This window comes from Paraphaeosphaeria sporulosa, assembly GCF_001642045.1.
Source record: "Paraphaeosphaeria sporulosa strain AP3s5-JAC2a unplaced genomic scaffold CC84scaffold_4, whole genome shotgun sequence".
NCBI lineage: Eukaryota > Fungi > Ascomycota > Dothideomycetes > Pleosporales > Didymosphaeriaceae > Paraphaeosphaeria > Paraphaeosphaeria sporulosa.
In genome coordinates this window covers 1,597,924-1,620,555 of record NW_017253363.1, presented here as the reverse complement: position 1 = coordinate 1,620,555, position 22,632 = coordinate 1,597,924, and the positions used below count along the sequence as shown (strand labels likewise).

At 54.8% G+C, this 22,632-nt stretch overlaps 8 protein-coding genes across 8 annotated transcripts; 5 read left to right on the top strand and 3 right to left on the bottom strand.

The window, feature by feature from the left end:
• Positions 1 to 75: 75 nt before the first annotated feature.
• On the bottom strand, positions 76 to 1,884 carry CC84DRAFT_1195444 (MFS general substrate transporter; the record flags this gene model as incomplete). Its single annotated transcript, XM_018181408.1, has 5 exons — positions 76 to 590; positions 678 to 980; positions 1,134 to 1,327; positions 1,390 to 1,562; positions 1,612 to 1,884. 5 exons carry the CDS (start codon positions 1,882 to 1,884, stop codon positions 76 to 78), a joined length of 1,458 nt encoding a protein of 485 aa, XP_018037521.1.
• Positions 1,885 to 3,393: 1,509 nt separating this feature from the next.
• On the top strand, positions 3,394 to 5,507 carry CC84DRAFT_1163377 (MFS general substrate transporter). The gene is made up of 5 exons (XM_018178252.1): positions 3,394 to 3,632; positions 3,706 to 3,951; positions 3,999 to 4,826; positions 4,881 to 5,054; positions 5,115 to 5,507. The coding sequence occupies exons 1-5, from the start codon at positions 3,545 to 3,547 to the stop codon at positions 5,204 to 5,206; spliced, it is 1,428 nt and encodes a 475-aa protein (XP_018037520.1). The 5' UTR covers positions 3,394 to 3,544; the 3' UTR covers positions 5,207 to 5,507.
• A 202-nt stretch (positions 5,508 to 5,709) lies between these two features.
• CC84DRAFT_1117277 (non-specific lipid-transfer protein) lies at positions 5,710 to 7,599 on the bottom strand. Its single transcript, XM_018175490.1, has 2 exons — positions 6,732 to 7,599; positions 5,710 to 6,670 (listed from the first exon to the last, which is right to left on the bottom strand). The coding sequence occupies exons 1-2, from the start codon at positions 7,223 to 7,225 to the stop codon at positions 5,782 to 5,784; spliced, it is 1,383 nt and encodes a 460-aa protein (XP_018037519.1). The 5' UTR covers positions 7,226 to 7,599; the 3' UTR covers positions 5,710 to 5,781.
• Positions 7,600 to 7,739: 140 nt separating this feature from the next.
• CC84DRAFT_1204728 (MFS general substrate transporter) lies at positions 7,740 to 11,435 on the bottom strand. The gene is made up of 4 exons (XM_018181927.1): positions 10,803 to 11,435; positions 10,458 to 10,752; positions 10,249 to 10,405; positions 7,740 to 10,197 (listed from the first exon to the last, which is right to left on the bottom strand). Exons 1-4 carry the CDS (start codon positions 11,094 to 11,096, stop codon positions 7,968 to 7,970), a joined length of 2,976 nt encoding a protein of 991 aa, XP_018037518.1. The 5' UTR covers positions 11,097 to 11,435; the 3' UTR covers positions 7,740 to 7,967.
• Positions 11,436 to 11,466: 31 nt separating this feature from the next.
• On the top strand, positions 11,467 to 12,177 carry CC84DRAFT_1216146 (uncharacterized protein; the record flags this gene model as incomplete). The annotated part of the gene is made up of 1 exon (XM_018182775.1): positions 11,467 to 12,177. The coding sequence occupies one exon, from the start codon at positions 11,467 to 11,469 to the stop codon at positions 12,175 to 12,177; it is 711 nt and encodes a 236-aa protein (XP_018037517.1).
• A 2,167-nt stretch (positions 12,178 to 14,344) lies between these two features.
• Positions 14,345 to 15,414, top strand: CC84DRAFT_1258326 (uncharacterized protein). The gene is made up of 3 exons (XM_018184817.1): positions 14,345 to 14,664; positions 14,817 to 14,996; positions 15,153 to 15,414. The coding sequence occupies exons 1-3, from the start codon at positions 14,558 to 14,560 to the stop codon at positions 15,376 to 15,378; spliced, it is 513 nt and encodes a 170-aa protein (XP_018037516.1). The 5' UTR covers positions 14,345 to 14,557; the 3' UTR covers positions 15,379 to 15,414.
• A 2,712-nt stretch (positions 15,415 to 18,126) lies between these two features.
• CC84DRAFT_1204726 (uncharacterized protein) lies at positions 18,127 to 21,383 on the top strand. The gene is made up of 7 exons (XM_018181926.1): positions 18,127 to 18,648; positions 18,711 to 19,258; positions 19,309 to 19,320; positions 19,370 to 19,497; positions 19,549 to 19,790; positions 19,846 to 19,951; positions 20,001 to 21,383. Exons 1-7 carry the CDS (start codon positions 18,450 to 18,452, stop codon positions 21,058 to 21,060), a joined length of 2,295 nt encoding a protein of 764 aa, XP_018037515.1. The 5' UTR covers positions 18,127 to 18,449; the 3' UTR covers positions 21,061 to 21,383.
• Positions 21,384 to 21,625: 242 nt separating this feature from the next.
• On the top strand, positions 21,626 to 22,517 carry CC84DRAFT_1143484 (alpha/beta-hydrolase; the record flags this gene model as incomplete). The annotated part of the gene is made up of 1 exon (XM_018176415.1): positions 21,626 to 22,517. The coding sequence occupies exon 1, from the start codon at positions 21,657 to 21,659 to the stop codon at positions 22,515 to 22,517; it is 861 nt and encodes a 286-aa protein (XP_018037514.1). The 5' UTR covers positions 21,626 to 21,656.
• Positions 22,518 to 22,632: the final 115 nt, after the last annotated feature.

Sequence of the window (22,632 nt, the reverse complement as noted above, 5' to 3'; positions counted from 1 at the left end):
TTGAGGATACCTTCCCCTCCAAACGCTCCCCCGACCCATCACGGCGTGTACAACCCTCGTGCGACAGACCCCGGATTACCAATCCCGTCTCGCACTCCGACTCCACCCTCTCACCCTCCCTCCGCACATATACAGCCCCCCCGTCACCGGCACGAACACCGCCGCAATACAACCCAACACCGCATTGCTCTTGCCAATTCCCAGACGCCCAAAAAAAGCCGTCGCAAACAGTGGAAAGCTAGCCCCAAACGCCGCGCGGAACAGCGCGTTGCCCGCGAACACGGACGCGGATTCGGTTGGATAGGAAAACGCAAGGTAATTGAAGACGCTGTTGAATAGTGTCACGATGCCGACGCCGAAGAGGGCGGTTCCCGAGACGGGGACGATCCAGTGCACGTCTGCGCGAGACGAGAAGCCGTACCAGAAGAGGCAGGCGGGGAAGGCGAGGCAGCCGAAGAAAGCAGGCGGTAGTAACATCTCTGGTGTAAATTTTGGGCTATTTATCCTGGGGACTATGCTTCCCCGGAGCCAAATTATGAGCAGGGGCGCAGCGATGACGGACCCTACGAATATGCCTAGGAACGCGAGACCTTGCTAGCCGACAGTGAAGTTGTAGATCCCCCCGAAGACGAGCGGGAAGGATTCAAACCAGATGAAGAGGACGCCGTAGAGGAGACCGGTGTAGAGGTCCATGAGGATGACAATGGGCTCCGTGAAGGTGAGGGTGAATGCGCGACTGAGCACATGCAGGTGGTCGCGCGGCGTGTTGGACGCGGTGTCTATCTCGGACTGGCTTTTGAAGCGTCGGCAGGAGGTGAAGCGGCGGATGCGGGCGGCGCGGGCGTGCAGGATGTGTGACGTGCTGGTTTCGGGGAGGAGGAAGAACATGGTTAGCAGAACGAGCGTGCAGAGCCAGGTGAAGATCCAGATCGTCCATGTCCAGCCTTTGACAGGGGCAATGTATCCGCCAATTATGGGACCTTTTCATTGATCAATTACTTGAAATAGATAGTTGTTGGTGTCATAAGGATCATTCTTCCCAAAAATGGGCCCGAGGACGCCCAAAGAGCTCCAGACGCAGACGTATATGAGGATCTGATCTATGGCAAACATATCGGCGATGGTCCCTGCACCCGTGGCAAGACACGGACTACCGAAGAAGCCCGTCAATGTCCGGAAGATGAGGAACGTGGCCATGTTGGGCGCGAAGCCGACGCCGAGTTGGAGGATCACGAAGATGGCGAGGGTCCAGAAGAAGATGCTGCTTCGTCCGATGACAGGGACCTCGGAGAGAGGGGACCACAGCATGGGGCCCAGTCCGTAACCACTAGGCGAATGTTATCTGTCAACGTTCTGTATATGAGTAGAGGGCAAAGGAGCAATGCTCACACCGTGTACATCGACAATCCTAGCGTAGCGACCGTCTCGCTCACACCGAACTCATACATGATGCTGGCCTCGCCAGGGACGTATATGGAACTCCCAATGTAGATGCAGAAGTTGAGGACGAACATCTGCGACAGCGTCAGGAGCTTACATTTGTAAGGCCAGTTATGCGGGTTCTGACAATTCCATTAGTACTGAAGTGTGAAATATATTGAGGGAACTCACTTCCGGGTCGTGAGGACCATACCGGCCGACTAGGAAGATATCGCCTTCGTTATTCAACGTTTGGCTTTGCCCATCTGGAATAGACGATTGAAGCGGTACTGCTCCATCTTCGCTACCTATCTTCTCATTCGGGGACGTTACAGATACTTTGGCTTGTTCAGCGAATGCTTTCCACAGAGTGGAATCGACCTCGTCGGGGTATCGAAGTAGGGAGTTCTTAGAACAAAGCCGTAGGAGCTGGCCAAACGGGGTAGTGCGGAAGAAGCCGTCCATTATGCAGTGTTAGGAGAAAGTGCAGATTGATCAGGTGGCGTCCAAGGAAACATACACTCGCCTGCTGCCGACTGATGTAGTCGCTATTGGCTTATCGCAACCAAAGGGTACTGCTTCACCTCGCATTTTGTCCCGGGGATAGCTGGATTTTGTTGAAAGGGTAATGTGAACTCTGAGTGCGTGTAGGACCCAGCCCCGGAAAGTGCAAGATCCTTGGCCAACATTTTGTACACCTGAGGGGGCAATAGTCATCTTAAGGCCGGATGTGCGTCGGAAATAACCAAAACAGAGCACTCAAATGCTGCTGGGGGGTGAGACTAACATATGCATGAACACGCAAATATTTTAGGGATCGAACAATTCATCCTGCAAATGGCAATGTGGACGAAGCAAAGGAGTTGCCCGAGATGTATACATTCACAGTAGGCGCGACACTGGTTCGCTTAGCGCCCTGCTAGACCAATGTCATTCCTAACGACTACTCACAATGGAAGCGAAGGTCTGTCTAGCTGCTTGAGCACTTGCTGGAACAAAATTATTCCTTTCAAATAGTCATTGCTAATGGAAATCGTCTACCTTCAGTGCTCTTGATCAGTCAAGTGTAGTACTTGCGTGATATATTGCGTCAGAGACGAAAGTTAGCACATACGACCATAGGACACTGAGAACTAGGCTTCCCGTCCGCTCAGCCATATATAAGCAGTGTACCGGCGAATTAGTATTGCGGTCCGTGAGGACGCGAGAATCCTCGCTGTTGTATGTTTTTACAGATTTTTTTTTGCCGGTGCGGGTCTACCGGGGTGGGTCCTTCCTATAGACTAGCACGTCATTACTGTGCTGTGAACTTCGTCGTCGATCACCGTCTAATCCGCTACGCCAGTACTATATAGTATGGACATAGATTGTGAGAAAATACATTTCTTCACTGCCATAAGGTCTAGAAATGCCACGACATTACTGTGAGGCTGCCACCAAACATCAAGGCAGCCGTATCATGAGACTTGAAAAAGATACCCACTGAGCGATATCATCTACAGAAGAGGTCAGCTAAAACGCACTTGGTGTGAGTATGTTTGTTCCTTCGGTTTACCCCTGGAGCTCTGCCCATGTGTTCGAATTGATTTCTGTTCATTGCGAAGTATGCATTGATTCAATGGATTGAAGAACCCGGGTCCTGCTGAACGCCATTCAACGTTTCTCGTCAAATTAAATCATCTCTTACAACGCTGCCTGATCGCACATACAACGCAGCTTGAAGGAGAACATGCTAGCTATATGTTGTCTTGCACAATAAAAGCAGAGCTCCGGCATCAAGGGCGCTGCGCTAGACAAACATCGAGAACAAAGTACTCACAACTTTGAGCAATTTGTCGCCCGTCCATTTCGGAGTAAACGGACTAGACGGTTGCAGCTTTTCTTCTCGGAGTTGCACGACTCGTCTTACTCGCTTAGCCTCTACTCCACATTCAGAAGGTGGGAGCCTCGGATAAGCTTCTCTCAAAGCCTACACTTATGACACATCCAGTGACACCCCGCAAATATTATTCTAGGCTTCACTGCCGTTTGCTTTGGAAGGCTTGGTGTTTGTCTTACTTATTTAGTTTGGGGGCGGAACCTCGGTGGTAAGAGAACCTGAAGTTTATCATTGCCATCTATCCAAATGTCTGACGAGGACGTTTCCGAGCGCCGCTCGTGGCGAAAGTCGAAGACTCTGGTTGTCTTCACGGCAACACTTGGACTTTTTACTGGTAAGTCATGACTTTGACTTCTAAGCGGAACTGTATCGTTCGTATGGTGCGCTAATCTACATATTGCGTCCAGAGAATTTTCTCTACGGCTTTATTGTTCCTATTCTCCCCTATATGATCGAGAAACGGCTCTGCCTGGACCCAGCGTTCACTCAGCGATTCACGACAGAGCTTCTCTTCATCTTAGGCCTCATATCGATCCCTGCAGCTCCCATCATTGGCCACTTTGCAGATAAGACGACGAGCCGGAAAATCCCACTCTTGATCTCGCTCGTGGGATGCACGGTTGGCACACTTCTGGTCGCGTTGACGCCATCAGGTAACCCAAGCACCATGATTTCAAGAACACTCATTGACTGTGTATAGTATGGGCCGTGTACGTAGGCCGAATTCTCCAAGGCATCTCGGGAACAGGCGCATGGATCGTAGGCTTTGCAATGCTGACTGACGCGGCGGGCTCCAAGCATCTAGGCAAGGCCCTGGGCTTTTCTGGATCTTTTATTACCGCAGGTGTTCTGTCAGGGCCCGTGATCTCAGGTGCGTTCTTGCAGTGGTTCGGTTACTGGGCAGCGTGGTCTGTACCTTTGGCACTCATTGCGATTTGCTTCGTTGCTCGGCTGGCGATTGTGGAAGAGAGACGACCAGACCAGTTGAAGACGTCGACTATATCAGCCGAAGCTCAAGCTCATAACGAGACATCACCACTTCTTTCGCCAGAGGGCAGTGATCAAGACGAAGCAGCGGCGAGCTCCCAAGAGGAGGCAAAGGTCCCACCTACTCGCGGCTTCTACGCTATCATGTTCAGCAAAGGGGCCACATACGCCGCTCTACTCAACGTGACAGCCTTCTCAATGATCATCTCAGGCTTCGACACTACTTTACCATTACATCTTAGGCAGGAATTTGGCTGGCGTCCCGCACCGATAGGTTCGATATTCCTCGGCATCCAGATCCCCAGTATGATCCTCGCGCCATTCGTGGGCTGGCTGCGTGACCGCATCGGGCTCCGCTGGCCGACGACATTAGGGTGGGCTTTGAGCACCCCGTTGTTCTGGTTCTTAGGCGTTCCTGGCAAAGACAATTTCTTGGGAGTCGGGGATGGGGCGAAGGGACAAGCTGCGTTTGTAGCGGCCACGATTGGAGTGGGCATTATCTGGTCGTTTGTCAGAGGCGCGGGAACGTTTCAGCTGACCAGTGAGTCTTTTTAATAGTCACTTTGATGCTAAAATACTGACCTTTACGTGCCAGCAATCATGCATGAGCTGAAAGCTCAGGACCCCAATATATTCGGGCCAGGCGGCGGGAGTTCCCGCACGTTCTCAATGACCGAGACGTCGTTCGCCATCGGGCTTGTACTCGGTCCTCTCATAACTGGTGCCTTGGCGGATGCCTTCGGGTTCTACTACGCTACGAGTGCACTCGGTAAGTACTGCCCCTTGCAGCCTACATGCTGCCAAAGCAGCTGCTAACCATGAAACACAGCGTGCGTCTCTGTCGTGGCATCGATATCGTCATGGATGTTCTTCACACACAAGGCGCCAGTGCGCGAGCCCGAAGCAGATGGTGGATTGTAACTTGCGACGTTGGAACCATTCAATGCGGAGATCTTCGCAAACGAGTCTGTTCTCATGGCCATTCCATTTGGAGAAATGCTTGCCTGGAATACTGGTGCTTAGAACCATGCATCAACGCAACTACTTTCGGGGCAATATCCTCGTTTTTTTTTTCGCACAGTATAACTAGTTCTCCCAACTAGGCGTGCAAATCCTATCGTCGCGCCTCAGGTCGGAAGCTCTGTGGGTTTCATAGGCAACCGAAGGATGGATGGCACTGCAAGGCTTTGTAGCTCATGATAAGGAAGATGGAAGTACAAACAATTCTCATCTTGTGTCGTGAAAATTTGTACTCAACCCGGACACATTCAACCTCATCCTCTATATTTCCATTCAACCTCCGACCCTCTCTTACTCGATGAAAACCATGAACTCGCCATTCAACCGACGCTCATCAAACACCACAACGCGATCCGTTCTCACAAGACAGCACGACATGGCACGCAAGGTGAGAACATAAACCCGTCAAGTTGATAACGCTAATAGTATATACATACACACACACATGGTGCCTCCCGTCAAGCCCATCCGGCAATCTAGAACCGGGCCTCAACCTTCTGCTGCGTATCCTGCAACGCCCACTCACTCCGCGCCTTCCGCGACCGCACCCTATCCACCTGCTCCCGCGTAAATCCCTTCGCCACAACGGCAGGGTTGTATCCCAGCCCGTTGATCTTGCCCACCTCCTCGCTGCTCACATCCGTCGCCGCGCTGCCGTCCGCGCGCTTGTACACCGTCACCACGACGGCGCCGCCGAGCCCGAGGTTATGCTGCAGCGCGACCTTTGTGTCTTTGACGGACCGGTTGTTGGCCCATCCGCGCATGTGCCAGACGAGTTCGGCGCATTGGGCGAGGCCGGTCGCGCCGAGCGGGTGCCCCTTGGAGATGAGGCCGCCCGAGGGGTTGATGACGACCTGGCTGTTGGGACCATATGTGATGCCGCCCTTGCGGATGAGCTCGTGGGCTTTGCCTACAGGTGCAAGACCCAGCGCCTCGATAGTCACCATCTCGTTCGCGGAGAAGCAGTCGTGCAGCTCGCACACTTTCACATCCTTGGGGTCGGTATTGGCTTCGGCCAACGCCGTCTTCGCCGCCAGTGAGCTCATGCTGAATCCCACGAGCTCGATGGCCGACTTGTTGAAGAGGTTTGGCGTGTCTGTCGCGAGGCACTGGCCTGCGATCTGGATGGCCTGTTGCTTAAGGTGGGGGCGGGCGTCGAGGAAGGCCTGGGAGACGAGGACGGCGGCGGCGGCGCCGTCCGAGGTCGGGCAGCATTGGAGCTTGGTGAGGGGCTCGTGGATCATGGGGGATTTGACGATCTGGTCGAGGGTGTATTCGTCTTGGAACTGGGAGTAGGGGTTGTTCTTGGAGTGGGCGTGGTTGATGCGGCCGATTTCGGCGAAGTCTTCGAGCTTGGAGCCATATCTGGGGTTGTCAGTATCTCACATATCCATAGGGTTGGACCATGTAGGAAGAGGGTACGCACTTCTCCATGTGCTCGCGTCCGGCGTTGCCGAACAGCTGCGCTGCGCCGGGTGCCTTTGTAATTCCACGTGTCTCCTTCATGACGAGGTTCGTGGTGCCGGTAGGGTTCGCGCGGTCCTGGAAGAAGGTCTGCAGGCTGCCGGGGAACATCTTCTCGAAGCCGATGACGAGCACGCAATCGCTCGCGCCGTGGGCAATCATGTTGCGGCCCATGTACAGACCTGTCGAGCCCGTGGAGCAGTTGTTGTTGACGTTGTACACGGGAATGCCTGTCATGCCGAACTGGTAGAAGACGCGCTGACCGCAGGTGCTGTCGCCGTAGCAGTAGCAGGCGACGCCCTGGTCCACCTCGTCGTAGTTGATCTGCGCATCGAGCATGGCCTTGACGCCGGCTTCGAAGCCCAGCTCCGGGTAGTCGACCTTGCCGCGGGGCTTGATGAACTTAGTCATGCCCACGCCGAGGACGTAGACGGGTGCTTTCTTGGAGGGCGCCATGGTGGTGTTAGGGGGTGAAATGGAGGACAGTGTCCTATTGAAAGGCTCCAAGTGTTGCTGCGAGCGACGATGCTGCAGACGAGAAATTGAAATCAGGGCGGATGTGTGGGAAGACTGCCAAACGTGCGTCGCGGAGACATTGCGGCTGCGGCTGTATAAAGGGTCGCGAGTCGGGAGCTGGGGAAGGAGGGTGTGGGGTAAGTAACCTCGGCACGATGCGGCGTGTCATGCTCGAGGCACTCGTTCGAATTGCCTTACTAGAACCGGGAAATCCTTTGCCGACTGCCTTGGAAGCACATGATATCGCCAACCACGCCGCGGACGCTTCCTAGAGGGAAGTGTCAGTGCCTGCAGTCGCTTTTCGCGACTGATCCTGATGGCGCGGGGCTTCTTGCTTCTGGCCCAGGCCGAGGAGGCGAGGAGAGGAGCCGCTGACACATGCACGTCTAGTCAGGATCCGGAGTTTGACAGTGTAATATTTTTTTTCGAAAGCATTGGTATCAGCGCGGAACATAGCAAAGCAGTGCGAACACTGAGGTATCAAAGAGCCCAAAAATCAAAAAGCCTCCCAGTCAATGCCGATCCACTCTGCCTAAGTGTCGGTATATGCAATCCGAGTGCCCATGGGTAGTCCGAGAAAATGTCCATCCAAACGCCGCGCTTACATGGTTCGTGAGATCATGCCCGTACGCCGGGAGCAAACTACCCTGTGTAGCTGCTCATGCCAAAATAGTCCTACAGCTCAACCAGCCCATCCTATCGATGGATCGTCCAGAGCTCTGGTGGGGCTCGCGTATGCTGTGTCAGGGCGGCTAAAAACTTCAGCCCTTAGATCGACAGCTTCTTCTGAATCTGACGAAGATGATATCGAAGAGCTGGATGCTGAGCTCGATGGTGAGCTCGTTTCGCTCCGGAGTGCGGGTCTCCTGGCTTGAGAGCTGTCGCGTCGAAGCTTCGCCGGGCTCGTTTTCTCGCTCGTCACCTCCTCTGTGACCGGATCACTGGATATCGAGTTACTCGAGCTGAGAAACACCGGCGTCTCGACATGCAAGCTTTCGCGGCGTTGCGAAGTCTCTTGCCGAAACGCCTGTACAGCTGGCGGCACCATTGCGTCCGGCCAGCTCCCGTGCTCCCTGTGCTCAACGCTCGGAAGCTGGTCTTTGTCTTTGCTCCACCGATGTTTGAACTTGCTCCATCTTCTGTGTTTCTCGCTCATACCCATGCTTTCTCGTCGTTCCCTCTCGATCTCTGATTCTCTTCTTGTCTGTTCATCGCGAACAGGATCTGCTATCTTACGGGCTGCTGACACAGGCCCATTGGTCCATAGAGGAAAGACCGCCCCAGCCACATACGCTGCGACAACAACGCAGTACGCGAACTGCACGTCCGTGGACTTGGCCACCGCATACATGATTGGTGGCCAGACACCTCCGCCACCAATAGCCGCCGTGAGCAACACCGCTGCATCTTTGGTGTGTTTGCCTAGCCCGCGAAGCGACTGTGCGTATATGATGGGGAAGAGAGGGCCTTCGAAAAACTTGCCCATGACAACAACAGCGGCCCAGGTCCCACCGGTACCTCCGGACATGGCAGCAGCAGCAAAGGAGATGACGCCGGCGAAGAAGAAAGCGAGCAGAAAGCGCGGTTTAATCCATATGCACAAGAACGCTGCCATGAGGCGCGAAGCGGCAAAGCCAGTGTGCTCGATGGCTTGGAAGTTTGCAGTGTCCAGCGAAGGTGCAACGCGCGTGAGGTACTCGGCGAACGAGGTCGATGTTCCTTCCTGGCCACCCACATAGCAGAACATGGAGAAGACACCCAGGGCAAGGGAAACCCAGACAACGCGCACGTTGGAAGATCCAACGGTAGCATCGCGTGGAATTGGCATCCTGGATGTCGCATTCTCGAGTTCCTCGTCCGTAGCGTCCGGTAGTGGGACGTAAAAGAAGGCGACGGCGAGCATGATTGTGAAGAAGGAGATGCCAAGATAGGCCCATTGTACATCGATCAAGCTATCGGCCGATGCTTTGAAGAGGACCTTCTTTGCGAGCAGCGGCGAGACGATTGTGCCAATAGCTTGTATGCCCTGCGACATGCTGAGCCTTGCTTCTGCGTATTCGGGCGGACCGCAGAGCGCAATGAAAGGGTTAGCACTGAGCTCTAGAGTTGAGAGGCCCATGCCGACAATGAAGTTGGAGATGAGGAAGGCAGGAAAAGACGTGAGGACCGCAGAAGGCCAGAAGACGAGCGTGCCACAAGCGTAGACCATAAGCCCGACAATGTAGCAGGCCTTGAATCCCCAGCGGCGGAACACAATCCTGCCAAACGTAAAGGGAGCGATGATGTATCCAAGATAGTAGGCGCTGTGTTGACCGACAGTTTGGCCGTCGGTCATCTGGGCCACTACCTGGAATTGGGAGTTTAGTGTATCCAAGAGTCCGTATGCGAAACCCCAGATAAAGAACAGAATGGTGACCATGGCGACGGGATACACGGCCTCCTCGTTGGTCCTTAGCGTGATGTTCTTCTTCTTCTGCATGTCTACAAAGTCGAAATATGCAGCAGAGCCTCTTCGTGCGCGGGTGGTGGTCGCATACGTTTCATTGCGGTACATCTCGGGCATCTCATTCATGTCTGGGGTGGTCAAGAAGTCCATCATGCCCATGGGTCCACCGGCGCCGCCAAGCGCAGGAGGCGGCTTCGAAGTGGTGGGCGACACTGGGGCGCTCTGTGGATTTGAACGTCTTGTTGCGGCCGTGATGTTGGTTGGGATGACCACGCTGTCGCTCGTTCTGCTACCTGACCTGTCCATGGACGTCTGATCAAGAACCCATTTCGGAAGAAAGCGTTTGACCAAGGGCTTCAATGCGGGCACACAGGCGCACATGATGCCAGTGTTAATCTCGACAGCGCTCCACATGGAGGAAAATGCCGCATACCAAGAAAAGTCACTGTCATTGCGCAAATCCGACCTAGCGCAAGATGAGCGTGTGTTTAACGTCATGGAGTGCGGTTTCACTCACGAGTGGGCCCCTCCTGCGCCGTCCGCTTTGGCACGGAGGTTGTTTCGCTGCGCATCTTGCAGATAGTAGATGCGAACCACGTCGACCACGGCGACGAAGATGCCAAAACCAAAGGTGATGACCAGTATGACCTTCTGCTTCCTGGGTAGCCGCATACCTAGGAGGACAAGTCAGTGAAGGGCACGTTGCGGTCAGCCAGCGTGACATACCAGTCAAGAGAGGCATAGGCAGGAAGAAGATGGCCAGATCAGTGATGATGTTAAGCGGCGCCGAAGAGAGGTATATGGTGACGATGTTGATACACGTGTGCGGCGGCTCAATTGGCGTATAGAAGGCTGCGGACACGGGGTCGCATTGGAAGATGTTGAGGAGAGTCAGGGCCAGGCCGCCGACGTTGACGACGACCAGGGTCGAAATGGTGGCCCATCGGAAGACCTTGTGGGTCTTGGACAAGGTGAGGTAGAAGACGAGGATGGAAGACTTGGTGGCCATCAGGGCCGGGTTCTGTTTGGGTCAGCATGTTGTTCTGCGCAGTGTTGCATGTGGGGACGTACATAGAGCACCGAGAAGGCATAAGCAGCCTTGTTCATCGGGGTCAGCTCATTCTCGGGGATGGTATCCTGGTGCCTGCCGAAGCCCTTGGTGGTGCCCCAGCAGATGGAGAAGGATGTGCCAAAGGCTAGGATCCAGGCGAGGATAATGGTGTAGTCGTCCCAGCCGGGCTTCTTGACGACGGCGAAGCGCGAGACCAGACGGAAGAAGACGAAGACGGAGCAGCAGGCGAGGGTGGCTGCGGTGACGGCGAGGACTGCGGGCGCGCGCGAGGGCTCGAGAGCCTCGTGGACCATGATGGGGGTTGTGCGCCGAGTCGCAGCAGGCGCATCGTCTCGCCGGCCGGGCTGCTACTTGCTAACGCGGTCGCGGGTTCCGTGGGCAGAACTGGGCGTCAATGTCGAACATGCTTCGCGGGTGCCGGGCGCCGCATACGAAGATGCACACGCTGCCTCCCGATCCTGCGAGGGTGACGTCGGCGGGCGGCGCGGGATATTACTATCAGGCGGCGCTGGGCAGATGAAGTCTGGGGAAGCAGCGCCTTTTGTCTGCACGGGTCGCACGCCGCTGATCTCGCGGGCTAGCAGCCAAGGGTCTTCACCGCAGCGCCCCAGGTTTGCCGTCGCGCTGGGAGCTGGCGCAGAGCCAGCGGGCAGGCGAGAGGCCATGGGCGTGCTAGACGCGACGGTGCTGGCATGCTGGGCCGACACGGGCAGCCAGAGGCGCCTAGTGACGACATACGCACGCTTCTCCACGCCCCGGACGCTCGGCTCCGCGTCCACAAATGCGCCGCCAAGTCGCCGCCCAAATCCTCCATTGCCCGCGACGGCACGCCAGGGCTCGCGGGGTGCAGCTCAACAGCAGCCGCCGCCCGTCCTGTTAGCCGCCGCCCGTCCTGTTGAGCGCCTCCCGTCGGCGGCTGTCGTTTGCCCTGCGGGACGACTGCGCAACGCTGCGAGAATTTGTCGAGTCCCCCCAGCCGCGCCGAAGATCGGCAGCTGGCATGCTCACGCGAGGTGCGCAGCATTGTGGAGAACAGCACGCCTGGTGGCGTCGGCGAGTGCTGAATTTGCGGGCGTCCAGAGCCTCCAGAGGTACCAACGGCGCGACCACCGTGTCCGCCTCCAGTTTCCCCAGGTCAGGCGCCAGCAACAAGGCCAAGCCGCCATGCGCGCTCCGGTTTGCGGCTATGAGGCTCTTGCGCACCTTTTCTCGACCTCCCAGCCGCGTCGTGCTGCAGTCGGGCCTTCTGGGCCGTTTCTCGCTCCTACAGCCATCGACCCAGACTCAGGTCCGCTCTATACGACTCTGAGCGACGCAAAGACCCTCGTCTGCTGCATCACGAGTCTGGTGGATCCCTCAGGCCATCTGGGGTAAGACAAGCTCCCCAGTCTTGGATGGTCATTGGTTGCCAATCTTTGTTCCCTCTCCCAACAGCGACCATCCCAGTTTAACAACCAAGTACTAGTTATTGCGAGTACGAGTCTTCACCGCATTTCACACTCGATGCGCATCAGACTCTACTCGTTTGTGCCTGTAAATTTCCAGAATACATCGGTGGAGCAGCTCAAGGCGAATCCCATCAGGTCTAGAGCATCGCCGTCAGAAGAGCCCCAACGTCGACAATCTCCAGAGCCTGCTTCTCGGATGCAGCATCAATCCACCAGCATCTAAATTCACACGGCGACCTCAGCTTAACCACTTTCGCAGCGACGCCCCTGAGTCAGTCCGACAAGATACCGTACACGCCTCTCATCAACAACGAATTTACCTCCCAGCATGGAGCTGATACGGCTTGCATCGGCACTGCATTTTGCGGCAGACCATGTCCCTAATGATTACCATCTTGAGTTAGGCAATCTTCACCGTGTGACAGTCCGTGAGGGTCCAACTTTCCCTATTCGACTTTTAAGACCCAATTTGTAGACCATGTCCCTAGGACCAACCATATGTGGCCAGCCAGATTGAGGCCGTTGTCACCATAGTCAGCGTAGACGCACTTTTCATCGCATAGGCCTTGGAAGAGCCTTAGGCAATCTGGCGCAGCAGAAAGAACACACTATCCAGGATCATGATCAATCTCGCTCCCAGATCCACAACGATTCCTGACTATGTGTTCGTCAACATAGACTTTGACCAGAAGCGACCTAGATGTCGCAGGCTTTACGAAATAGTCTGCTGACCCTTGACTCTTGCTCCTTCGTGGACGAAAAGTCGCTGGACAAGCTTCTTCTCAGGCCTCCAGCAACGGAATCGATGTCCAAATTACAGTAACCGCCCTCTTTCTAGTGTAAAGACCGGCCAAAAATAACCTTCTTTCAGTAGATCTCGGACCTTCGCGTGAATACGTTTCGGCACGTTCGAAATGAACTCGATGCACTTAGGATGCTACCGACTTAGCTTCACGCCTCCCCACTTCTACAGGCGAACAATTAGACGAAGTCGTCCAACCTGTCGAGCGCGATCGTTCTTGCCGACGTGCTTGGCTTTCGTAATGGCATCATTCTTCTCTTCGGGCTTTCTTAACAAGGCCAACAAGCTGGCAGCTTGACTTCACTTACAACCCTCAACAACGTGCCACCTACCTACAAAACCCAGATCTTTTTGGTAAAGGTGCGCCAAAAGCTCAATGGCAAGACTGAATGTTACATGTCAAATTCGAGATGGCTTTCTCCTGTAGATGCCAGGAACATGGTTGCTTGGACGAGCGTCTCAGACTTACTCGGCACGGTATTCATTAATAAGCCCAGGACCCTGCGCACTAGTATCGCACTAGTATACCACAGAATTGCCTTCAGTAAGAAGGCGCTTTCGACTCATTGTTCACCAACCGGCATCGATGATATACTCCGGCATAAGCAGCGCTTCTCGATACATTAGAATGTCAGAAGACGTCTGACACGACCTTTTTAGCCTTGAGAATCGAGTATCGCAGCATAGCGGCACTGTCACTCGAATTTTTGTTTCTGATCTTTCGCTCAATAGCCGTCTTCTGGATACCGTGAAGTCAAGCAATATCAGCAGATTTAAATTGAGGCTTCACTTTCCACGGACAGTGCTCCGCTGACTTGGCTTGGCCAGCGAACAGATGAGTTGCTGGGTTCCAAGCAAGCAGCCTGAATTTCCAATATATCGTCCAGGGGCTACTGCCGCAGACATCCCGGTGCCGATCGTCAGTCCGCCAATCGCGCAGCTGCAAGTTCCCGCAGCTAGTCCACTCTCGGCTGGTGTGTGGCAGGGGCACTTGGACGGCCTCCTCGCCATCTCTGCATACAGGACAGAATATGAGGACCTGGCCAGTTGTTCAGCACGAAAAGATGGCTGGATAAGCTGAGTGACACCGCTGCGTATGAGGCTGGACTTGCTGGCAAAGGGAGCGAGCCAAGTGGTGCGCGCAATGAGCTCGCTACCCAAAGTGGGAAGGGATGATAAACAACGCTGCGCACAGAGGTCAACCCACGCCCATTGCGCAGCGGGTCCAAGGACATTCTGGGGAAAAGCTCAGGGACCGGACTGCGTGCTGCATGAGAGGCGCCGCAGAAGGCTGGCGGCGGGAAATAAGTACGAGCCATAATAGTAATATCGTGCGGGTTCTGCTTTTCTTCTCCGCTCCTTCTCCCTTGCATTCCATCAACAACACCACAATCCGCTTCATTACGCCACGCCCATCACTCGTTCTGGGTCGTTATTCCGTCAATCCTTTCTTAATCCACGTTTACGTTCTATTCTGGCAAGAAAGAGGAAGGTAGAAGGAAATATGCGTTTCACAGCTGCTCTCCTCGTTGCTGGTGCCAGCGCGGCCGCCGCGGCCACCACCTCCGCCGCGGCCTCCACACCCACCGACTTCAGCATCTGCGCGCAGAAGTACGTCAACGTCCGCCTACATGCCTCCCTCTCCTTCGTCTCGCCAATTACCTACGATAACCCTCTCTCGAGAGATCGTACCAATCCCCAAACATTCTCATGCGACGGCTTACTTCGATCGCTTTTCCAGCGCTAACTCTCCCCCCCAACAGCATCGTAGACGCCTGCGTCGAGCAGTACGACAAGCAGGTCGACGCCTGCGGCGGCAACGACTATATCTGCCTGTGTGACAACTACACCAACAAGCTCACCTGCTACAACAACTGCATGGGCTCCGAGGACCGACCGCCCGTCCAGAACCAGGTCACCCAGTTCTGTCTGGCGGCTGAACCGTAAGCTACCCCTTCTCCTCTCCTTCCACGCATTTTCTCTGCCACTTTGCCACTGTAAACTCTTTTGGAGGGCTTCGTCTTGGGTGAGGGAGATTTTGTACGAGAAGGCCGAAAGAGTATAAGAGGAAGCAACGTTATCTGACAAGTCCTGAACAGCCAACGATCCGCGTCCTCGGCGTCGCTCGCCTCGGTCTGGAAGACGGCCGGCACGCCTTCGCCCGCGCCCACCACCTCTTCTGCTTCGGCCACAGGCTCCAGCGAGGCTACACAAACGTCGGCGGACGGTTTCTCAACTCAGAAGACGGGCGCAGCTGTGCCGGTGGAGATCCCCGCCTTCGGTGGTGTGGTGGCTGCTGTGTTTGGGCTGGTGGGGCTGTTGTAGAGAGCTTGGGCGACGGAAGGGGTGAGGAGGAGGAGGAGGAGGAGGAGGAGGAGGAGGTAGGGTGGACGGAAGGGCGTGTGGATACTAGTAATCATAATACCTCAATTTTGACGCTGGACTCTTGCGTGCTGTGCTTGTCGCGCGGGCGATATATGATGCGGAATCGACCTGAAGGAAACGCACTCCAAGGTCGATACTCACGGAACAAACGCCGTCGAAACTCTGTTTGGCTGGCTTGGAGACAATCCAAAGCAGGGACCACCGGCTGTATGGTATTGCTCTGTCTGGTGGTTTTTTTGTTGTGTCACCTTTCATTAAGTAGGACTGTATATTTTGGGTTATGATTTGAGACGGAAGGAATAGGTAACACCAGGGAAGTCATGTGGCAAATCAGACGGGGAGGTTGGACACCGAAGTCGGCGGAGAGGTGAACTGAACTGTTCTTTGGGTGAGTGGGAGGTTAAACGTACCATGTTCCGCACCTCTGCTCTGTGCGCGTCGGTTGGGGCTGGGGGCGGCGGAATTGTATGTAGAGGCTGCAATCAAAGATGAGGTATAGAGTTTAAACAGTGTGTGCAAGGTTGGATATGAAAGTTGAGTATGGAGGTGGGAAACTCAGGTTGAAACTGAACAGATAAGAGGGTTGGTCAAGTTACAGGGTAAATGCAAAGTGTGCATCGAAGGGCGGCACTTACTGTTCTCGAATTGAAGTGCTGTATTTGATGGGATTGAAACAACAGGGGAGTAGATGCAACAACGTTGAAGACCGTAAGGTCGGGAACAACGACGACGAAGCAGTACGGCCAGATTAACAATAATCAGGTTAAAAATGATTGAGCGGCACACGAGAAGGGTAACAACAGGCGCAGGAAAGGAAGGGAACGGAGAACTAGACATGGGATTATCAATGAATTCAAAAGCAGACGTTGAAGATGCTGTGTTTCTAGATCAAGCCCATGCCACAAAAATAACGCTAAGAGTGACTGGAAAAGAAGTACTATAGTGTAGGTTAGATTGGATATGCAGAAGCTGTCTTGACAAGCCCAGAACGGTAGAATTGCGTGTGAAAGTTAGACCCAATGGTTGGAATCAAAACCTTGAGGAACAAATCACTCAGGATGATAAGACTGAGAACGGGTCTGCACGACTGGGCTGAATGATATTCGATGTGCTGAGGCTGATATTGATGGGTCTGAATCTGACGAATTGAGATACTGCATTCCACCGCTCCTTTTCTACACACGAGACTGGTTCAATGGAGATGGAAATGAAGTGCCAGCCGACAGAGTTTTGGGTATGCATTGGAGGATGCAGACAATAAGGCGATTCACGAGGTTGGGGTGTTGAGATTGAGAATGCGCAGGCGATGAGGTTTAATTACTAGCGTGGGGTTGGGATCGGGCGAAGTGAAGAGGTTTGGCAAGGGAGGTTCGAATGCTATTTACTTGAGAGTAGGGTCGCGGTATCCACAAACAGTTAGCGTGCCAAGTTACCACGTGACGGCACGAAATCTTCATAGCGAGCTCCACCGCAGCGACTTTTCTCTCCTCATACATACATACACGGTCCTGACTTTTTTCTTGGTCGATTCTGCATATCCAGAACCAGCCTTTCCGACGGACCAAGATGGATGAACGGCTGTTCTAATTCTGGGGCTCGCTTTCGCTGGCATTTTGTGCTGGTCTCTGGAGCTCTGGTTTCGCTTTAGGCCTACATGTCCAACGCAGTTCACTGGGCAAACTTGTCTTCGCCCTGCCTGCCGTCGATGTCATGGGATTCGCGCGTGGTGACTGTACGTGCGGCTCGGATCCTCCATCGTTGAATGGTCTTTGCCCTGTTCCAGAGAGGTTGGTGTTTCACAGCACGGGCACCCCGAAACTACCCTCGAAGGCAGTCGAGCGCGATGAACGCACGACGCCTGTGGCTGTGCAGCCTAGGTCCTGACTCCCAGCAAAAACATCCGCATTGCGATCAGCACCTGCAATCTTTCGTGAATTCATTGCCAAGGTGGACAAGGCCGTTGAGCGAAAGTGGAAAATGACTCGTGATATTGCGAAGACGGACAGCCATCGGAAGTTAGTCCTTTGGCCGAGAGGGGAGTTGAGACCCTCGTCGACGGGCACTGAGCGGGCTCTAGCGCAGCGAATCTGCAACCGTCTAGTCTTATACACGCGGATGCTCACCGCCGTGCGCCCTCAGCGACTCGATTCGCAGACAGCGTAAAGGCTACAAGTTGCAGTCGGAGTGGCGTTGGGATGTGTAGTCGAGACATATAGGAGCCTAACGTGGAGACGTCACACAAAGCAATAAACGGGTTCCTACCGCGGGCAGAATGCTCGAGGCGTCGTGCTGCATTGATCGACCAGCAATCGCTCCGAAGAGTCCCCTCGAGCCTGTCCCGGTCATCGCACCACGCAGCTGAGGGTTCCCCGCAGCTGTGGTTCCGAGAGGGGACCTGGCCGGCGGTAGCGCGCCTGCGCGAAAGATGCATGCACCACGGCGCTGCCAATCCACTTCTCGTTCGTGTCACTGCGGCGTTGCGAGCACTGCTGGGGACAGATCCTTCACAGCATCGTGGAGCAGGTCCCTTTTCATGATCCGCGCAGATCTGGTACGCAATAAAGCATGCCGGATTCGTCGCTTTAGAGCTGGTGATCCCTCCCCTTTCCCGCATCCTCGAACCCGTGCACTGGGATCAGGTATCCGCTTGCGCGAGACCGGCCGCTGGCCTGACCCTGCCTCCGCCGCCATCCTGCATTATTGGCGCACGCGTCTCACAGCAGACAGGCTGAGAACTGGCGTCCCAGAGGCGGCCACCGCGTCGCGCAACGGTCAGCATCTCTCCGGTCGATCCGCGAATGAACGAGCTGATCTAGCACGAGCCAGCTTCTTTGCGTGCGCCGCGCCCTGATAACCTACTGTAGTGCCCTTCAGCCCTGCCATAGTCCTCCTGCAGCTGCGCATGACTGTGTCGTCGGCCACTGCCACTCTCAATTGTTATCTCTGCTCCCTTTCTTACCGCATTTGCGACATACAACTTCTCCATGTCTGTACGACCCTCGAGGGCATGAATGCCGGCCATGGCATCTATACGGCTTTCCCTGCTGGTCGCAGTTGCGTTCGTGTCTCGGTCTCTACAAGCAAAAGATCCCATCTCCGACTTCTGTCGACGATGGGGCCACCAAACCGCGCATGTAGACAACAAGCTCTACATCGATGGGGGCCAGGTGGTATGGAATCCGATCTCCACCAATCCCCTCAACTACACGAGTATGCATGCAACCCCACGCTCCTACACTGCGCGCGTGACAGACCTGACGCGAGATGCATAGATACCTGGCTCCTCTACAGCGACCTCAACTCGACCACGCAGGGCTTTGGTCAACCCTACCAATACGCGAACCTCACGAAGAATTCGACTGTCCCGAGCGTTTCAGGCGGCGTGCTGTGGGCGGATGATGTCAACAAGTGCTTCTACCAATTTGGCGGGGAATACCAGAGCAACCCGTCGGACTTCAGCTTCTGGACGTACGACACGCGGCTGAACCTATGGAACGAGACAGACTACAAGAGCAATGTCCAATCTCTGCAGCGGGTGGCCCACGGCGCCGGAACACAGGCTCAGGATTTTGGATTCGGGTATTATTTCGGAGGGTACATGAACAATCTGACGTCGCCGAACTGGAAGGGAGGGCAGATCGCAACGAGCAATTTGATATCCTACGACTTCACCGTGGGCCAGCTCAACAACAACAGTGGGCCACCAGACAATTATGGACGCGCGGAGGGGCAGTTGGTACATCTTCCTGCATCTGATGGAGGCCTTTTAGTATACTTTGGCGGTATCGAGGATCCGACTCGAAATGGGAGCTCTCAAGCGGTACGTCCAGCGTGAATCCTGTATCGTCTAGCATGCTAATCTCCAAATAGGCCAACATGAGTGTAAGAGACGGCTCTCTCGCCATGGTTGGATTGTACTTACGATTTACAGACCATCCATATATACGACATCTCTTCGAACAAGTGGTATACTCAGCAAGCCTCAGGCGATATTCCAGGGGCTCGACGACAATTTTGTGCTGGCGCGACCTGGGCTGATGACCAATCTTCGTACAACATGTGAGTAGTGTCTATCCGCCTTTCAATATACACAGATCTAATGAATGAAAGCTACCTGTATGGCGGTTTCGCCGCAGAAGGTCCTGGTGGATATGACGATGCTTATATCCTCTCGCTGCCGTCTTTCAAGTGGATCAACGTTTTCAGTACAGGCAATGGCACGACCCCTTTCCCGCATGGTGCCTGTTCTGCAAATGTTATCAACCGGGATCAGATGCTCATCATTGGTGGTTGGTTCACAAACTCGTCCTACACCGATTGCGACGCGCCGAACTCTCAAGGGCAGCACAACAGTAAGCTGCGCAAGCTACGTGTCCGAGAAGGGACAGGTCTAACTGTTTTATATAGTGAACCTCGGGTACAACGGAGAGAAGAACGTTCTCTGGGATAAGTGGGACCCCTCGGCAACCAAGTACTTTGTGCCCACGCCCGTTATTTCCGTCATTGGTGGCGGGTGAGTGCTTCCATTTTGCTCTGTTGAAGAAGAATCTAACGCGTTCTAGCCCAACTGGAGGTGCCACCTTGACTAAGCCCTCTAAATGGGACAATGGCGACCTCAGCGTTTACTTCGGCCGTCAGGCAACCTTTTCAGCCCGATCAGCAACTCGCATAGTCCCTAGCGGAACGGCCCTCCCGTCAGAAACCGGCAGTTCGAAGAAGACGAACGTCGGAGCTATTGCGGGTGGGGTAGTTGGAGGGCTCGCTGCGCTCATTCTGATACTCTCACTGATCCTCTTCTGCCTCCACCGGCGCAAGAAGAGTCTCAAAGCCAAGGAAGAAAAGAACCATGGCCCGTCACCCCCTCTTCCCGTCGAGCTAGCAGCAACCTCACCAGTTCACGAGATGCACTCACCGGGTGCGGGGAAGTACATGAGCTTACAGCAACAGCCCGATCCGCCTATGCAATCACACTCGCGATCATTGAGCGACGATTACCTTAATCCCAATGTCGTTTCACCATACCACCCACAGTTTCCTTCCAACTCACCAACATCAACAGCAACACACCCTTCGCCATATAATACTGAATTTTCGCACCCAAGTTACGCGCAGCAAGACCAGCATGCCGCCTACGCCCAATACCCTAATACTTACGATACCCAAAGTTACGACCCTAATTCATACCACCAGCCCCCCGGCATAGCCCTGCAGCGCGAACATTCCTACCCGACACCCACCTCGCCTTCCCATCCACACGCCTTCGTTCCGGTCACCCAACAAGTATACTACCCACCGCCGCCCGACCCATCCACCCGAACGCGCTCACACCAGTCCCATCACTCCCAGACCTCGTATTCAGATCGCGTCACCAGCCCCGAGGGTACGCAATTCAGCGGGTCCGACAGGCATACACGGTCGCCCCCGAGCACGACGCAGACGCCTGCGCAATTTTACGCGCAGCCTGTGCCGGTGAGAGGGCCGCATGTTATGAGCGGGGGAAATTTGGCGCCTGGTGGATTTGGTGATGAGGCGGGGAGTATCAATGATAGTGGGAGTGTGAGGAGCTGGGATAGTAGGAAGAGGCCGGTGAGGGGGCGGTTCGTTGAGGTTGACGATCTGTGAGCGTGACTTTGAGATGTTGGATGCGCGGCCGTTGATACCAAGACTGAGTATCGTTGGCACGAGGATTCACTCGAGGAAGCGCGTTGGGAGAAAAGGATTCATCTTTGAAACGAGCGAAGCGTTTGCATCGTCTGGCGTAAGAGCGGGTCTTCAATGTCATCACATCTTGGGAACGTGGACGGGACTATTAGGATCAGGCTGGGATGAGTGTATAGGATTTCCATCGCTCTTTATTTGTATGTAGTTTCTAGTATATACTCGAACGGAATACTCGAACGAGGTTAACGAATCAGTACAAGCCCAGGCGGCTTCATTTTTTTTTTTGCCAGCGAACCAGCGAAGTCCCTCTCCGGGCGCCAATCGTGTCCGGAAATTCAACCTGGAGGGTCAGAACATGATCTTCTCGGAAGTATACGATCGAACGGCAGGAGCTACAGAATCCACCACCGTAGACAGCATTTACGGTGGTCGGTACATCTCGGTTACAGATACCGCGAGCATGCTCCACCTCTGTTGCCTCTCTACTTTTCCTTCCTTGTGGATGTCTTCGAACACAAAAGAGCAACATCCCCAATAATACAGCCATTTTCGCGCAAATGGCCAACCCAGCGACCATCCTAAACGCGTACGATGCCTTCCCCCTCTGGGACACAGAACCAATCACGAGTGCCTTCACGCTCACCTACCCAAACAATCATGCCGTAGTGACCCAAGTCTCCCGCCCCTGGCTTTTCCATTTCGCGCCCCCACCCTCCGCCTCTAATGGTCGCGCCATCCTCGTGCTCGCCGGCGGCGGCTACACCCAGCTCATGGTTGGCCGCGAAGGCATCGCCGTCGCAGAATGGCTCTCATCTCTCGGCTTTGCTGCCTTCGTCCTCGTCCACAGATTCCCAAACGCCCAATCCGGCCCACAAGCTCCCCTTGACGATGCGCGCCGCGCACTCACTCTTATCCATGAGAAAGGCATCGCGCCGAACGGCATAGGCATCTGCGGCCTCAGCTCGGGCGGCCACCTCGCCGCTGCCCTACTCGCGGCTTACCCTGCCTCTTGGACGACACCAGCCATCGCCACGTCAGGCATCGTTCCCAGCCTCACCTTCGCAATCATAGGCTACGCACCTATCTCCACCAACGCAAAAGGCCGCACCATCGTGTCTAACAAAGCACCCTTAGACCCCCCAGAGAAACAGGCTCTCTACGACGCGCTGCAGCCTGATGTTCAACTCCTGGACCACGCCCCGCCGACGTTCATTGTGTACGCAGGAAACGACGAGGTCGTGCCAGTGGTGAATGCGTATAGGCTGGCGGAGGCGCTAGGGACGAAAGGGACGGGTGTGGAATTGCATGTCTTCGCGGATGCGCCGCATGGATTTGGGGTGGATACGGTAGGGAAGCCAGTGGAGGCGTGGCCCGGGTTGTGTGAGGGGTGGATGAGGCAGGTGGGAGTGCTGGAGTAGAGTCTGGGTCGCTGGAGGGCGCGATGAGGTGTGGCGTATTCAGGTATCTGTTCGGTCTCCATCGGCCATGTTTTGAGAGAAGAGTTTTCGCGCCGAGGAGTTGACCTCAGGTTTT